Source organism: Lissotriton vulgaris, chromosome 10 (genome assembly GCF_964263255.1).
Source record: "Lissotriton vulgaris chromosome 10, aLisVul1.2, whole genome shotgun sequence".
Classification (NCBI taxonomy): Eukaryota; Metazoa; Chordata; class Amphibia; order Caudata; family Salamandridae; genus Lissotriton; species Lissotriton vulgaris.
Window position 1 is genome coordinate 15,057,387 of NC_141698.1, and position 18,347 is coordinate 15,075,733.

The 18,347-nt window shown below is 48.3% G+C and overlaps 1 protein-coding gene across 1 annotated transcript in view; it reads right to left on the minus strand.

Moving 5' to 3' along the window:
• IDH3G (isocitrate dehydrogenase (NAD(+)) 3 non-catalytic subunit gamma) overlaps positions 1-16,903 on the minus strand; it is a 51,445-nt gene extending 34,542 nt beyond the window's left edge. The window contains exon 1 of the mRNA XM_086940230.1: positions 16,780-16,903. Within this exon, the coding sequence (XP_086796356.1) occupies positions 16,780-16,854 (75 nt within the window). The 5' untranslated portion in view covers positions 16,855-16,903. The remainder of the gene's footprint in view (positions 1-16,779) is intronic.
• Between the last annotated feature and the right edge of the window lie 1,444 nt (positions 16,904-18,347).

Genomic DNA, 18,347 nt, shown 5'->3' on the forward strand with positions numbered 1-18,347 from the left:
GGTCTTGGCGCGGACGGGCGCAGACGGGCTTGCCTTAGGCACGCCTTCGGCGCGCAGACGGCGCGCAGACGGCGCTCGTCCGCTGCGCTTGGTTGGTCGACACATTTGTAGTGGTCGGTGGGCGTGGCCTCGCAGTGGGCGTGGCTCCGCCTTTTGGCGCGCTGGCGCTGTTGTGATTTCCTGAAGGAGGGGGTTTGTTGTGAGCGCGAAGCGGCAGCGCTTCAACTCAGGTGAGACAGGTTGCTGTTGTGAGTTAAAAACAGATATTTTGTGACAATTTTAAAAGTAAATGCAGATAGAGCTAAACCTCCGGCTTTCCGCCTCAGAGGAGATCAAGAATGGCTTTCGTTGCGCTTTCCTAGCGTTTTTGTAGTGGTCGGTGGGCGTGGCCTCGCAGTGGGCGTGGCTCCGCCTTTTGGCGCGCTGGCGCTGTTGTGATTTCCTGAAGGAGGGGGTTTGTTGTGAGCGCGAAGCGGCAGCGCTTCAACTCAGGTGAGACAGGTTGCTGTTGTGAGTTAAAAAACAGATATTTTGTGACAATTTTAAAAGTAAATGCAGATAGAGCTAAACCTCCGGCTTTCCGCCTCAGAGGAGATCAAGAATGGCTTTCGTTGCGCTTTCCTAGCGTTTTTGTAGTGGTCGGTGGGCGTGGCCTCGCAGTGGGCGTGGCTCCGCCTTTTGGCGCGCTGGCGCTGTTGTGATTTCCTGAAGGAGGGGGTTTGTTGTGAGCGCGAAGCGGCAGCGCTTCAACTCAGGTGAGACAGGTTGCTGTTGTGAGTTAAAAAACAGATATTTTGTGACAATTTTAAAAGTAAATGCAGATAGAGCTAAACCTCCGGCTTTCCGCCTCAGAGGAGATCAAGAATGGCTTTCGTTGCGCTTTCCTAGCGTTTTTGTAGTGGTCGGTGGGCGTGGCCTCGCAGTGGGCGTGGCTCCGCCTTTTGGCGCGCTGGCGCTGTTGTGATTTCCTGAAGGAGGGGGTTTGTTGTGAGCGCGAAGTGGCAGCGCTTCAACTCAGGTGAGACAGGTTGCTGTTGTGAGTTAAAAACAGATATTTTGTGACAATTTTAAAAGTAAATGCAGATAGAGCTAAACCTCCGGCTTTCCGCCTCAGAGGAGATCAAGAATGGCTTTCGTTGCGCTTTCCTAGCGTTTTTGTAGTGGTCGGTGGGCGTGGCCTCGCAGTGGGCGTGGCTCCGCCTTTTGGCGCGCTGGCGCTGTTGTGATTTCCTGAAGGAGGGGGTTTGTTGTGAGCGCGAAGCGGCAGCGCTTCAACTCAGGTGAGACAGGTTGCTGTTGTGAGTTAAAAACAGATATTTTGTGACAATTTTAAAAGTAAATGCAGATAGAGCTAAACCTCCGGCTTTCCGCCTCAGAGGAGATCAAGAATGGCTTTCGTTGCGCTTTCCTAGCGTTTTTGTAGTGGTCGGTGGGCGTGGCCTCGCAGTGGGCGTGGCTCCGCCTTTTGGCGCGCTGGCGCTGTTGTGATTTCCTGAAGGAGGGGGTTTGTTGTGAGCGCGAAGCGGCAGCGCTTCAACTCAGGTGAGACAGGTTGCTGTTGTGAGTTAAAAACAGATATTTTGTGACAATTTTAAAAGTAAATGCAGATAGAGCTAAACCTCCGGCTTTCCGCCTCAGAGGAGATCAAGAATGGCTTTCGTTGCGCTTTCCTAGCGTTTTTGTAGTGGTCGGTGGGCGTGGCCTCGCAGTGGGCGTGGCTCCGCCTTTTGGCGCGCTGGCGCTGTTGTGATTTCCTGAAGGAGGGGGTTTGTTGTGAGCGCGAAGCGGCAGCGCTTCAACTCAGGTGAGACAGGTTGCTGTTGTGAGTTAAAAACAGATATTTTGTGACAATTTTAAAAGTAAATGCAGATAGAGCTAAACCTCCGGCTTTCCGCCTCAGAGGAGATCAAGAATGGCTTTCGTTGCGCTTTCCTAGCGTTTTTGTAGTGGTCGGTGGGCGTGGCCTCGCAGTGGGCGTGGCTCCGCCTTTTGGCGCGCTGGCGCTGTTGTGATTTCCTGAAGGAGGGGGTTTGTTGTGAGCGCGAAGCGGCAGCGCTTCAACTCAGGTGAGACAGGTTGCTGTTGTGAGTTAAAAACAGATATTTTGTGACAATTTTAAAAGTAAATGTAGATAGAGCTAAACCTCCGGCTTTCCGCCTCAGAGGAGATCAAGAATGGCTTTCGTTGCGCTTTCCTAGCGTTTTTGTAGTGGTCGATGGGCGTGGCCTCGCAGTGGGCGTGGCTCCGCCTTTTGGCGCGCTGGCGCTGTTGTGATTTCCTGAAGGAGGGGGTTTGTTGTGAGCGCGAAGCGGCAGCGCTTCAACTCAGGTGAGACAGGTTGCTGTTGTGAGTTAAAAACAGATATTTTGTGACAATTTTAAAAGTAAATGCAGATAGAGCTAAACCTCCGGCTTTCCGCCTCAGAGGAGATCAAGAATCTCTGGATACTCTGGATACAAGTGAATACTATGGCTGCTTGTCCTGAATGATTGATACAAATGTATGTGTCGCCCAAAACATCCCCAAGTAAACATATGAATCCAAAGAAAATCACACAGATAGACCGCGATTCGGACAGAGCTAACATCTGTACTCAAGCCACTGACTTACTTAGGCATCCATTTTTGGCTAAAACATATCAAGGACAAAAAGATGTTGGCGAGATTGAGGTCATGCTACAGCCACAAAATGTTTAATCTTGTCTGAGGAGCCCTAATTTAAAATAATAATAATTGGGTTAATCCTCTACACAATTGTAACTTTCTTCTCTATTTCTCTAAACATAAAATCAAGTTTCCTTTTAGAGGTTCAGCCCCGCCTGGATGAACATCGCTAGACCCAAGGATGAAGGGTGCTGCAAATTGAGGGTTAGGCTCCTTTTAGCCAAAGAAAGGGATTTCCCTTCCTCTCTTCCTTCAGAAAATCCCTCAATTTAGGGTTTGAATCCTTCTGTTTTGAATAATTATGATAAACTATTAAATTGGGAGAGTAGCTTTACAGACCTCTTTTTTCCCTCTCGTTGCCTAGTGTATGTACAAACAGTTGTTATAAGAAATGCTAGAAATATATACTTGCTTTGAATAGCTGAAGATACTGGGGCAAAATGTTGTTTTTGTCTAGCTGTATCTGTACTCGGTATTTTACAAAAGAGTACAAACAATGTGATATATCACAAACAGCAGCGTAATAGGTGCCATGCCCTTAAAGTATAGGAATTTAAGGAACTAGCCCTGTTCACTAGGGCTTCATATGTAGAAGAATTATCTTTAAAGAGTGCTGGAACTCAGTTTGTATCCACTCTAGGAAAATTGGTTTGGTGACCCGACAATACAGCAAAAAGACGAAGGGCCAAACTAAACAACTTTCCTTTCTTCAAAATGATTTTTAACCTCTTCCGTGCTCATGAGGGAACCACTTCGTCACGAGCCACGGACGCGATGTGCTGGTGATGTAGTGGTTCTGTCACAGCGCGGCCGCCCCGCCCATGCTGCAGGAATTCCGCGCCTGCTCGGGCGTTCTATTGAGCGGGCGTGGCCCTGACGGAACCACTCCGTCACAAGCACAGCGCGCCCGTGACGGAGTGGTTCCGTCACGAGCATGGCAGCGCCGCGCGGACCCCCCTAGCGCCGCGGCGAAATTATCGCAGCAGCGGAATTACCGCCGCGGCCAAGGGGTTAATACAGGCAATTAAAACAGACTCCTTGTTTTGAAACTGCAAGTTTAGTTGTGCAATAACAGAAATGCTATGGTTAAAATACATATACCTCACTGTTGTGCAGTTATTTCTCACCAGTATACCAAGTTTCATATTGGGTTCAAGGGTGTGCAGAGTTGGTGCAGGGAACTGTTTTCAGCAGCGTTCAGGGGTATAGGGTTATATAACATTTCCAAGTTATTCCTTTGATACATTAGGCTCGTGGGTCAAAGCATCACAGTGTCCGCTAACAGCACATGAGGCATCACATTTAAGAAGCAATACTTCCTGCTTTAATTAAGAGTCTCTTATGCAATGCAGATGTGGATGCATCTTTGGAGACACTTTCAGGTTCTGCTTCGCAAACCCCTGTGTGATGTGTAATGCCACCTGTCTCCTTTACAAGCATTTGCCTGCGGGAGTCTGATTCCTCTAGTGACATCATAAAGAGAAATAAGCAAAAGAGTAGATTTATGCGACTCACTAAAAAGTGTCTCCCTATTTTGATAATTCAACCAACCAATTGTAAACGTTCTACAGTGGTTGTCAAAACTGTAATGGTTTACTAGCAGTTGCATAAAAGGAAAACACTTGGAAAAATTAAAAAAACCAGAGCTAAAATGTTGGCGTTTTCTTAAAGCAGAATGCCAGTTTCAGTCAAAAGTACCTGATTTCCCAGAACTGCACTAGATTTGCTGAGTTGTCTCTGTAACATAACTAATTTTTTAAGCCATGCCTTGGCTCATGTTAGGTGCGTTGCTGTGACCTGTAAAGTGTGATCCTATTATTTTTTAGGTCTCGCCTACGCAGCGCGCATGCGATGCATAGAAGGGCCTTTAGCCGTCGCTCTGCACATTTTCAAGCACACACTCGTGCTTGTGGCGGCACCCACCTTGCGTGAGCGAGTAGCGGCGCTCATGCTAATTGGCTGTTGCTCGCTCCCATAAGGCGGATGGTGCCACAATATGCTTGAAAACTACAATAGTCATTCCCTTGTGCACGGCTCTCCTGAAACCAGTTGATGTTACTCTTTTAGCTGTGGGCTCTTTCCTCATCTGTGCCTTTCATGCCCATTTATTGCTCTTTAATTATTGTTTCATCTCACTGTCTCCCTGCCCGTGCCTCTTCAAGTCTTCCTTTCCTCCCAACCTCTAAACTCGCCTCACCTCTATGCTGCCTCTCGCTGTCCAGGCTGTGCTCTGCTTCTCTTCCGCTCATCTCCCGCTGCGCCGCCTTAATTTCCCCCTTGCCTTTTCCACTCTGATAACCAACCAAGGATTTCTCTGCGTGCACCCTCCCTCCCTCTGTAAGCGCAATAGTTTGCCACTGGATGCATCGCTGCATCTTCTGTCGTCACAAATCCATCCCTTCCGCTGGGTTTTTACTAATGAGCGGAATCTCATGTACGTCCACATCAGCAAAGACTTTGCACCCACATGCCACAAAGCCAGCCCACCAGAACGTTGCAACATAAGCAAGAACCATATTAGAGAAGGCCTAGCTGTCATCCCCCAAAAACCCTGTAAAAATCACACACATCGAAAACGTCACCATGGACGGCTGTGAATCCATGATGATGTCACCCCCCCCCCCCAACTATCAATTACTCCTTCCTCTTAATATATAGACCACCACACAGCAATGTAAATGAAAAATATATCTTACTAGATACAGTGACCAAGGCCCATCACATCCACTGCACCTTATAGGCGACTGTAACATATGGTTTGACAAGAGGATACTTGATACAATCAAAGCTACCACAACCAACCTTGAGACCTTCATCTTCCAACAAATTGTTTCTGGCCCAACTCACTCTGATGGACACACTCTCCCTATTATATTTGTTCCCCTGGAGAGTCTCAGTGACAGACAACTACCCAGTAAGCTGGAGCAACCACAACATCACAACATCATTACCTCTAGGTTCAACATCAACACTTCAAAGACACCAACAAGCACCAACATGTGACCACAAGAGATACATACCTTCTACAACTGGATCTCAACTGTATTTGATAAACAGATGCCAATAAAGACCACATCCAGGGCTAAGCACAAAAAGAACAGCACATGGATTAATTACATCATTAACAAAAAATGAAAAACGACTCAACATACAACACAAATGGAGAACATCAAGAGATGAACACGAAAAAATACTCTAATCCACAAGAACACAGTCCAAATAAGAACCAACAGAATCACAAAAGACAACCCATCTTCACACGCTTAACTGAAGCTAAATGCCTTCCTAAGAAACTCCAGAAGATTCTAGCAGAATTCCGCAATCGAGAGTTCCAAAACACAGACACACATAAATCGTACACATTCTGTGACAAAATTTCCACGGACTTGATCTCAAAAATTAGAAAGATAGAAAATTACCTTAAGGAAAAGACAGACAAAACAAGATACAAACAGCATAAACAGATATTAAAATAATCTTCCACCACTACATACTTCCAATAGATGCTCAGAAAATGATTCCTAAACATTATCACTGTAAGCAGACTGATCAGAACCACCTTCAGACACAGCACTTCCAAAAATCTTTAAAGATATCCTTCGCACTTCCTCTGGAGGGGAAGTAGATAGATGTTTACTCAACAATTCCATCGAACTAGGCTAATTCCCACCAGAGAGGAAAACCTCCTACATTAGACCATGCTTCAAAAAGACAAACCTCAACCATCTGGCCCAGCAAACTACAGGCCTATGTGAAAGGAACGATTCTTAAAGAAATATTTGAAAAAGCAGCGTTTATTCAACTTTAAAAAAAATACAGACCAAAATAACAATGTCAGACAATAATATCCATTTGTGATGATCAGAACAGATGTAATGTATGTAATGTATGTATACTTGTAAAGCGCACTGTTACCTCGTTACGTGGCGTCCTGGCGCTGTATACCGCTCCAGAGTGGCTGCCCTATTGCTTCTGGATTTATCAGCCGCTTTTGACACTGTCCATCATCACATATTACTCCAAAAACGTAATTACCTTGATATACATTAAAAAGCCCTAAATTGGGTTGCTTCTTACCTCAAAGACAAGGTGTAGTTTACCTACCACCTTACAGATAAGCTGTATACACCCAACACTGTGGCATCCCTCTGGGGTCAATCTCATCCCCTCTTTTACTCAACACCGTCACCTGTTACAACTACGCACATGGCGTGTAAATCATCTAAAAAATGGATGGGCAGGAAGACCTCTGCAATCAAAACTGGACTGCCTCCTTGCAATAAACATATGGATGATGGATAACCACCTAAAGTCCAACACCCAAAAAAAAAAAAAAAAACTCGACCTGCGGACAATGGCAAAAACACCAACCTGCTGCAGTATGGCCCAAAGGACTAGGGGACAGAGATGTACATAGAACTGTCGCAAATTTTTACTAGTATTTTTGCAACCAGTGTTTTATTTGTGAACCGACCTATGGATTATTAGGTCAGTTCGCAAAAAAAAGTCCATATGATAAATAGTGGGTTGCAATTTAACCTACCTCGTGAATATTATCGAGGTAGGTCGCAAATTGCAACCCATTAGGAATAGGCACCATCACAGGGATGGTGGCCTGCTGAGGTCAAAAGATCACCATGTCTGCGATTCCTTTTAAATAAAGCAACTTTTTTTTAGTAGTGCAACCCGTTTTCCTATAGGGAAGGGGTTTGCACAAAAAACAAAAACAAAAACAAAAACGAAGAAAAGGTGCTTACGTTAAAAATAGAATAAAAAGTATAACTAACAAGCATTGGAAATGCAATAGGGCTCGCATTAGGAAAGTTTGAGCTATTGGTCTTATAAATGATTTTTTTGTTATTTATGTGTTATATTTTAAAATAGCTAAATTATTAGCTTGGTCATTTACAATGCCAATAGTTATAACTTTTGCAAACGTGACACCTATAGCATTTGTAATGCAACATGTTTTGTATTTACGTGACTTAGATGTATTGATATTACAAATAACAATGGCTTTTAATTTTTTTAAATGATTAATACTTAAATAATTTATTTAATTTGTAATGGCAATAGCTTAAACTTTTGTAAATAACTTTTGTGAAGATTATGTTCAGTGTTTTTTATTGTGACGAAAATCCAAGAACAGAAATGAAATATTAACATTTTTTGTGATTTGTAATAAAGCGTGAAAGCTTGAAAACAGCTTGAAACATTGAAAGAACATATTTGAACCAGTGATGCTGTGGTTGCGCTGAGTTATGCTGTGGTTGCGCTGAGTTATGCTGTGGTTGCGCTGAGTCATGCTGTGGTTGCGCTGAGTCATGCTGTGGTTGCGCTGAGTCATGCTGTGGTTGCGCTGAGTCATGCTGTGGTTGCGCTGAGTGGTGTCTGCATCGGTGGAGCTTAGTGGGTGCATCGGTGGAGCTGTGTGGTGGGTGCATTGGTGGAGCTTAGTTGGAGCACCGGTGGAGCTGTGTGGTGGGTGCATCGGTGGAGCTGTGTGGTGGGTGCATCGGTGGAGCTGTGCGGTGGGTGCATCGGTGGAGCTGTGCGGTGGGTGCATCGGTGGAGCTGTGCGGTGGGTGCATCGGTGGAGCTGTGCGGTGGGTGCATCGGTGGAGCTGTGCGGTGGGTGCATCGATGGAGCTGTGCGGTGGGTGCATCGATGGAGCTGTGCGGTGGGTGCATCGATGGAGCTGTGCGGTGGGTGCATCGGTGGAGCTGTGTGGTGGGTGCATCGGTGGAGCTGTGTGGTGGGGGCATTGGTGGAGCTGTGTGGTGGTTGCATCGGTGGAGCTGTGTGGTGGTTGCATCGGTGGAGCTGTGTGGTGGTTGCATCGGTGGAGCTCTGTGGTGGTTGCATCGGTGGAGCTGTGTGGTGGTTGCATCGGTGGAGCTGTGTGGTGGTTGCATCGGTTGAGCTGTGTGGTGGTTGCATCGGTGGAGCTGTGTGGTGGTTGCATCGGTTGAGCTGTGTGGTGGGTGCATCGGTGGAGCTGTGTGGTGGGTGCATCGGTGGAGCTGTGTGGTGGGTGCATCGGTGGAGCTTGTGGTGGGTGCATCGGTGGAGCTGTGTCGGTTGAGCTGTGTGGTGGGGGCATCGGTGGAGCTGTGTCGGTGGAGCTGTGTGGTGGGGCATCGGTGGAGCTGGGTGGTGGGTGCATCGGTGGAGCTGTGTTGGTGGAGCTGTGTGGTGGTTGCATCAGTGAAGCTGTCTGGTGGGTGCATCGGTGGAGCTGTGTGGTGGGGGCATCGGTGGAGCTGGGTGCATCGGTGGAGCTGTGTTGGTGGAGCTGTGTGGTGGTTGCATCAGTGGAGCTGTGTGGTGGGTGCATCGATGGAGCTGTGTGGCGGGGGCATCGGTGGAGCTGTGTGGTGGGTGCATCGGTGGAGCTGTGTGGTGGTTGCATCGGTGGAGCTGTGTGGTGGTTGCATCGGTGGAGCAGTGTGGTGGTTGCATCGGTGGAGCTGTGTGGTGGTTGCATCGGTGGAGCTGTGTGGTGTGTGCATCCATGGAGCTGTGTGGTGGGTGCATCGGTGGAGCTGTGTGGTGGGTGCATCGGTGGAGCTGTTTCGGCTGAGCTGTGTGGTGGGGGCATCGGTGGAGCTGGGTGGTGGGTGCACCGGTGGAGCTGTGTCGGTGGAGCTGTGTGGTGGGGCATCGGTGGAGCTGGGTGGTGGGTGCATCGGTGGAACTGTGTTGGTGGAGCTGTGTGGTGGTTGCATCAGTTGAGCTGTGTGGTGGGTGCATCAGTGGAGCTGTGTGGTGGGTGCATCAGTGGAGCTGTGTGGTGGGTGCATCAGTGGAGCTGTGTGGTGGGTGCCTCGGTGGAGCTTTGTGGTGGGTGCCTCGGTGGAGCTTTGTGGTGGGTGCATCAGTGGAGCTGTGTGGTGGGTGCATCGGTGGAGCTGTGGTGGGTGCCTCGGTGGAGCTTTGTGGTGGGTGCATCGGTGGAGCTGTGCGGTGGGTGCATCGGTGGAGCTATGCGGTGGGTGCATCTGTGGAGCTGTGTGCTGGGTGCATCGGTGGAGCTGGGTGGTGGGTGCATCAGTGGAGCTGTGTCGGTGGAGCTGTGTGGTGGGGCATTGGTGGAGCTGGGTGGTGGGTGCATCGGTGGAGCTGGGTGGTGGGTGCATCGGTGGAGCTGGGTGGTGGGTGCATCGGTGGAGCTGTGTTGGTGGAGCTGTGTGGTGGTTGCATCGGTGGAGCTGTGTGGTGGGTGCATCGGTGGAGCTGTGTGGTGGTTGCATCGGTGGAGCTGTGTGGTGGGTGCATCGGTGGAGCTGTGTGGTGGGTGCATCGGTGGAGCTGTGTGGTGGTTGCATCGGTGGAGCTGTGTGGTGGTTGCATCGGTGGAGCTGTGTGGTGGGTGCATCGGTGGAGCTGTGTGGTGGTTGCATCGGTGGAGCTGTGTGGTGGGTGCATCGGTGGAGCTGTATGGTGGGTGCCTCAGTGGAGCTGTGTGCTGGGTGCATCGGTGGAGCTGTGTGGTGGGTGCATCAGTGGAGCTATGTCGGTTGAGCTGTGTGGTAGGGGCATCGGTGGAGCTGGGTGGTGGGTGCATCGGTGGAGCTGTGTAGGTGGAGCTGTGTGGTGGGTGCATCTGTTGAGCTGTGTGGTGGGTGCATCTGTGGAGCTGTGTGGTGGGTGCATCGGTGGAGCTGTGTCGGTGGAGCTGTGTGGTGGGTGCATCAGTGGAGCTGTGTGGTGGGTGCTTCGGTGGAGCTGTGTGGTGGGTGCTTCGGTGGAGCTGTGTGGTGGGTGCTTCGGTGGAGCTGTGTGGTGGGTGCTTCGGTGGAGCTGTGTGGTGGGTGCATCTGTGGAGCTGTGTGGTAGGTGCATCTGTGGAGCTGTGTGGTGGGTGCCTCGGTGGAGCTGTGTGGTGGGTGCCTCGGTGGAGCTGTGTGGTGGGTGCCTTGGTGGAGCTGTGTGGTGGGTGCCTTGGTGGAGCTGTGTGGTGGGTGCCTCGGTGGAGCTGTGTGGTGGGTGCCTCGGTGGAGCTGTCTGGTGGGTGCCTCGGTGGAGCTGTGTGGTGGGTGCTTTGGTGGAGCTGTGTGGTGGGTGCATCAGTGGAGCTGTGTGGTGGGTGCATCGGTGGAGCTGTGGCATCGGTGAAGCTGTGTGGTGGGTGCATCGGTGGAGCTTAGTGGGTGCATTGGTGGAGCTGTGTGGTGGGTGCATTAGTGGAGCTTAGTTGGAGCATCGGTGGAGCTGTGTGGTGGGTGCATTAGTGGAGCTTAGTTGGAGCATCGGTGGAGCTGTGTGGTGGGTGCATCGGTGGAGCTGTGTGGTGGGTGCATCGGTGGAGCTGTGTGGTGGGGGCATCGGTGGAGCTGTGTGGTGGGGGCATCGGTGGAGCTGTGTGGTGGGTGCATCGGTGGAGCTGTGTGGTGGGTTCATCGGTGGATCTGTGTGGTGGGTGATTCAGTGGAGCTGTGTGGTGGGTGCATCGGTGTAGCTGTGGCATCAGTGAAGCTGTGTGGTGGGTGCATCGGTGGAGCTTAGTGGGTGCATTGGTGGAGCTGTGTGGTGGGTGCATTGGTGGAGCATCGGTGGAGCTGTGTGGTGGGTGCATCGGTGGAGCTGTGTGGTGGGTGCATCAGTGGATCTGTGTGGTGGGTGCATCGGTGGAGCTGTGTCGTTGGAGCTGTGTGCATCGGTGGAGCTGGGTAGTGGGTGCATCGGTGGAGCTGTGTAGGTGGAGCTGTGTGGTGGGTGCATCGGTGGAGCTGTGTGGTGGGTGCATCGGTGGAGCTGTGTGGTGGGTGCATCGGTGGAGCTGTGTGGTGGGTGCATTGGTGGAGCTGTGTGGTGGGTTCATCAGTGGAGCTGTGTGGTGGGTGCCTCTGTGGAGCTCTGTGACGGGTGCATCGGTGAAGCTGTGTGGTGGGTGCACGGGTGGAGCTTAGTGGGTGCATTGGTGGAGCTGTGTGGTGGGTGCATTGGTGGAGCTTAGTTGGAGCATTGGTGGAGCTGTGTGGTGGGTGCATCGGTGGAGCTATGTGGTGGGTGATTCAGTGGAGCTGTGTGGTGGGTGCATCGGTGGAGCTGTGGCATCAGTGAAGCTGTGTGGTGGGTGCATCGGTGGAGCTTAGTGGGTGCATTGGTGGAGCTGTGTGGTGGGTGCATTGGTGGAGCTTAGTTGGAGCATCGGTGGAGCTGTGTGGTGGGTGCATCGGTGGAGCTGTGTGGTGGGTGCATCAGTGGAGCTGTGTGGTGGGTGCATCAGTGGAGCTGTGTCGTTGGAGCTGTGTGCATCGGTGGAGCTGGGTGGTGGGTGCATCGGTGGAGCTGTGTAGGTGGAGCTGTGTGGTGGGTGCATCTGTTGAGCTGTGTGGTGGGTGCATCGGTGGAGCTGTGTCGGTGGAGCTGTGTGGTGGGTGCATCTGTTGAGCTGTGTGGTGGGTGCATCTGTGGAGCTGTGTGGTGGGTGCATCTGTGGAGCTGTGTGGTGGGTGCATCTGTGGAGCTGTGTGGTGGGTGCATCTGTGGAGCTGTGTGGTGGGTGCATCTGTGGAGCTGTGTGGTGGGTGCATCTGTGGAGCTGTGTGGTGGATGCCTCGGTTATTTTCTTTCTATTTTGTAAAGGAGTCAGGTAAACGGAGCTACCAGGGAATATACAGCAACTACCTTTTTGCACTCTAGGATCAAAATGTGCTATAAGGTGTCTGAAAGATGGCATGTTGACGCTATACAAACGACAGGACCTATACTAATATCCAGCAAATAAAACATTTTTTAAAAGTCTCTTTAGCTTACAGGCTAGCTCAAGCCCGGCTCATTCCTCCTTCGGGGAGTCAAAAAGCTCTAAAATGTATAAACGCAATATGTAGGCACTACGGAAAATACCAATAAATAAACAAATAAATATAAGGTAAACGGAGCTACCAGGGAATATACAGCAACTACCTTTTTGCACTCTAGGATCAAAATGTGCTATAAGGTGTCTGAAAGATGGCATGTTGACGCTATACAAACGACAGGACCTATACTAATATCCAGCGAATAAAACATTTTTAAAAAGTCTCCTAAACTTACAGGCTAGCTCAAGCCCGGCTCATTCCTCCTTCGGGGAGTCAAAAAGCTCTAAAATGTATAAACGCAATATGTAGGCACTACGGAAAATACCAATAAATAAACAAATAAATATATAAAGGAAGAAATGTGTCTAGCTTGTAAACAATGCCGCGTGGCATATCTAGCTTTTCTTCAATCGCTGCAGGCTATGCAAGTGATCGGACGTGACTGGAGGGCTACATGTTGGTGCTATACAAAGCACCGATACCTACAATAGTAATATAATATAGTATACCAAAAAGTGAGTACTTGCTGCTCTGGAACGTCTAAGTGTTCTGAAGTTTTCGAACGGCAGATAGTTAGCCCTATACCTAATAGGAGCACACATTTGAAGAAAATACATTTTGATGTCTCCTCTGTGATAGTACAGCACTCTGCCTCTCTTACCTAACACTCACAGACCGCCATGTCAACACAGTCTGCGAGTTCCATTAGGGTTTGTGATAGAGGAAATATGTCGTTTTTTATTTGTAACACATTTAGATATAAGCCTGTATTTATTTCTACGAAGCCCTGCTTCTGGCAATCGAACAGTGTACATTTCAAGCCAACAATCGAAGCCATTGTAGAAAAAAACAAGCAAAGTCTGCGCTGCACATCTGTCATATTTTGCTAAAGCACTGAAATTTATAAGCAGCAATGTGCAGGAGATGGTGTGGGGGCCTTGGGATTTTTAGATTAGGCAAACTGCAAGCCTTGATGGGTGGCGAAGCCCTGAATTGCTTTGCAAACAAAGGGAGGGAGCAGAGACGACCACCTCTGTTTTTGAGCATCTGAATAATAAAGCACCGAGTCAGGGAAACCCTGGCACAGACTGTAAAGCTGAAGCCCTGGTGGCGAAAGATGGGAGTCAGCAATTGAGAAAACAAGTTAAACAGGTTGTAAAAGGAGACTGAAAGTACGGCCGGCTGGCCGTGAATAATTAGGGGGTGAGAAATGCGCTGGGAGGGCTGCCTTTGATGTGGTAATGCGAGGCAGGCAGGCAGGCGGCTGGTGGCATTGTGCACGCGCTTTTTAGGGCTTGCGCTTGCGCAATGACCTAAAAAGCACATGCACTTCAAGAAATCGCCAGTGGTAGATAAAGTCTGGATAGGCCATAATAGAGCTTCGCCAGCGATGCGCAGAAGCGCATCAGCAGGCGAGCCCTAAAAATGTTTAAGAGTAGACATCGACCATATTTCTTTTCAACATTCCCAACAAGGAAGGGGTCCCTTGAGAACCCGTTCACTGAAAGGTAGTGGCAAGGTATTTGCAGTCGGTAACATTTTTATGATTTGCAAGCTAAATTCAGTCTCAAAACATTAATCCATACTACTGCAAATCACTATTTGGAAGGGAGGCCTTAAGCAAGGGACACCCTAAGCATGCCTGTTGCAAACACCGATTTGGTATGTAGTCACTAACCTAAACATGTTAACCCCTTCCGTGCGGGGCATATTCCCCCACTGTGCTGGGAGGAGGAGGGACGCGCGCAGCACCCCGGTGCTCATGCCGAGCTCAGCTCGTCATTAGCCACGGTGGTCGTGTGCTCATGGCGAGCTGAGCTCGTCATGACCACACCCGTTTCATTCGAACGCTCGCACAGCAGGGGAATTTGCCCAGCGTGCGAGCGTTCCAACGGTTATGACGAGCTCAGCTCGTCATGACCACACCCGTTTCATTCGAACGCTTGCACAGCAGGGGAATTTGCCCAGCGTGCGAGCGTTCTAACGGTTATGACGAGCTCAGCTCGTCATGAGCACACGAGCACTGTGGCTCATGACGAGCTGAGCTCATCATGAGCATCCATGGTGTTAACCGAATCACAATCTGGGTTTCATACATACCAAAAGGTCTTTTTGCAGTCACAAACAGCCTGATTCAGAGAACTGGGCCATTTGCGACCTAAAAACAGGCTTCATACACCTGGCGCTAAATGCCTCTTCAACATCATCAACAGAAGTCAGAAACCTAGAGGTAACCATGGTGTCAGATCTGTCCTGGATACGACATGTCCAACAAGGTCACAGAGGGTGCCTTCTGCGCAATTAAAATATAGCATTGCGTCATCCCATACCTCGGACACCAACAAAAGCTACAAGCCACCCTGACTCTCAAAATCTAGGAGTTTGACTACGCCTAAACCTCGGAGTGCCAAGATTTATCACACGCAAAATATATTGAATCCAAAATGCTGCTACAAGACTCCTTCACCACCTTCGCTAGCAGCCATGATACTAAGCATCCAGGAACATATATACACCTCGGAAGACACTTCAAAACAGTCATTTCCAAGAAAACTATATTATACAACAAACTTGGAATTAAATCCATAAAGATAATTGCAGCTTCAAGTTTTATCTACAGTTTACAGTGCACAGATATGCAACAACCCAACAACATACTACTTTATACATTCAGCTAAGCTAAGAAGTACTGACCTATGTGCATCCTGGGTATTATATAGTAATGTCAATTCATATATATATCCTTCTGCCCCATACTAATGCCATAACACTCAGCGGTCAGCAGCCAACTATAACTTTATCTTACTCTTACATAAAGCATATATGCTAAAGGGGTTTTCCATCACTCAGTACTGTACCTGCTAACAAACCAGCCATCACCAACTTAGCAGGCATGAAATAATTGAAGAAGCTGGCCACCCAAAGGACTAATCTAGTCCACCACTGCAGGTCCCACCTAGCTACACTGTATGACCGCTCCATTACATCTCACAATGACATTCAGATATGGGATTTATAGTAAACTCCGCCCCAGCAGCTCTCCTTCACCATTTCTCTCTCCAACCAGGCCAGCTCATGACCCAAAACTAACAAAATATCAGGTTGGACATCACTATGTGATAATCAGCTATGTAGATTAGGACTATAAGAAATGCCACATGGGTACCTGCAGAGCTGCTCAAAAACTGGGAGCCTACTACAATACCATAAACTACATGTCTATCACGCACACATCTTCATACACCACACTGCTAAGCGATGCGCCCCGTAACATGAAAATCGCACCTCTATGGTCATCACACAAGACCTGGAAATAGGGTCAAAAACACAAAGACAACACCCTTCCAACCACACATCTTAGCTTGCTGCCTATGTAAATAAGCGCTTCAGTGCCCCACAAAGGGGTGGTAGGCGCTATATAAATGCTGCAATGCAATATATCATGCCTGAAACGTTGAAGCTTGAAACTTTTGCTGTACCTAATCGAAATTGTAACGTCCACACACCACATCAGTGACAGAGAGACACCACTACAACCTATAGCATTCCAAATTATTCAAAAGTGGATACAAATTAAAGTTGCCAGGTGATGTCATGCCATCAGGGACACTAGATTCCTTTCAGTCTTAGGTGTTCCTTTCAGGTGTTTTGGTCAATTGGTTCATTTGAAAAGAACGTTAAACTACAATGCCCAGAAAGCACCAAGTTGTTAAATAAAAGCCTTAAAGTGGAAAATATTGCCCAGCATGACATGGAGTCATCTGATAACGTGATACGGTACTACATAAAAATAAAATATTGATAAAAAAAAGGCCTAAAATACCATCATGCAAACTGCTATGCCTTACTGAAACAGCCGAGAGTTTACACATAACATGGGATCTCAAATGACAACATTACTCAGCCCTGACAAGTTTCCCAGGTGTGATGGACTGTTCCAGGCAGGTTTTTTTTCTTGAATTCTGTAACGTATAGTCTTTGCTTATTTCATTTTAAAACAGTCCCAAAATTTAACTTTAAAAAACTTTTTTTTTAAACTAGACAACAGCCTCATTACACACCAGAGAAACTTGGCAGCTATGCGCACCTTAAAATACCATCCTTAGTCCAACTTAACCCCCTGTTTCCCCATCTGCTTCAGCTACATGTCCTATAGGGTAGGTGCACTAATGTAAGAGACATGAGCCCAGGTTCGAAGTGCCTTCTGGGAGTTGTAGTGCCCTGGCCCTGACTGCGTTCAACGGCCGCCCTTTCCATCGCAGTCCCCTAGGAGTGGTTCCAGGGGGAGGCCCCGGACGCTGCACGGTACCTGCAAGGGCTGTCCGAGGCTGCGCTGCAGCGGCTGCAGGAGCCGAGCCGCGGTGAGGGAGCAGCGAGCAGCCATGGTGAGTCCCTGCAAAGCCAGAGCAGAGTACAAGGGCAGGTGACTGCGCATGCGCACACGGGCGTCCGACTGCCGCCATTTTTCATTGGGATGGTCCCTTTCATCATGTACCGTAATGATACTAAAACATCCATCTTGGATCTGGAAATTCTACGCCGGTGTCCGACCTAAAGGTGAGATGGGCGCCATCTTAGATTGGGCTTGTAAGGAAGGCCACACTGTACAATATTCTTTAAATTAGAGGGCCATGAAATAACACAATGCACTTCAGTGAGATTACCTTGAAGCATACATGTCAACTTTTCAGGGGGAAAAAGGGAGAATGTTAGAAATAATCGGGAGGCTACATTTCCCCCATTGACTTCTATTGTAGTAGAGGCAATTTCAGGTGAGAGATCTAGAATAAAGCCATTTTTGGCTTCAAAAATTAGAAGTCTCCCACTTGAATCGGGTCTGTTGGTACATATGTGGAAGCTGACTGCTTTGTGCTGATAGATCTACTGTAGAGACTTTATTTGGGTGTATACAAGATCCTCGCAAAGAGTACTCAGGGAAAATTCCTTAATACAGAGCACACAAGCCAGCAAAGTGAGAGATTTGGAAAAATAAAGCTTTGAATTGAATGCTGTTTCTCATAGGCATGCCCATGGTGGGTACATTGTGTGGGGGTTACTCATCAACAATAATTTCTGTAATGCAAAAATGTGATTAGTAATACCTTGTGAATGTGATGCTCAAACCCCTTGGATTTATGTTTACAGCGGTGGCCACTTCTCTCACTTCAGTTTAATTTTTAAAACAGAAATAATAAAAGCGACTCTAATATCTTCAACAAAAACATGTCCAGTATTTTGACTAGCTCGGGATTGACTATTTGGTAGATTATATCAAATGCCAACCTGTACTCTTGTGGCATCGTGTTTGGTCCAAACCACAATGTCATCTTACACGTACCCTGATCTCTGAATGTTTAGAGTTGTCAGCCTGGAAAAATATCCCGTGGTTGGCGTACGTGGTTAACTTCCTGAAAGATCTGGATCTCACTGAGTATATTATCGAGCCATCTTCTATCAGTGGGATAAGCAGAAAATCCTTGAAAAATCAATGTCTCAGTCATTTAAGGGAATTGCGCTTGTCTGGTGAAGTTTCCAAGCAATCTAATGCACATATTCTGATGGTTCAAGTGTCACCAGGCATACAGCCTTACCTTACATATTACATAACTAATCACGAAAGGTATTTACTAACCAGGTTCCGATTTAATTTGTTTTTTCGTTTGGTTTCTTTTCCAAAAATGTCAACCTGGACTCATGATCTGGGGAAATGTCCTTGTGATAAAGTATCCTCGCAATCAACCATGCATACAGTATTGTTTTGCCACTATTACACTGAAATACGTAGGCGCTGGGTTTTACCAGTGCTGCGCCAGATGGGGTTGAGGACCTGTCGCCCGGCGTTTCTAGCGCTACAACAGCTTGATACTCAATATGTGG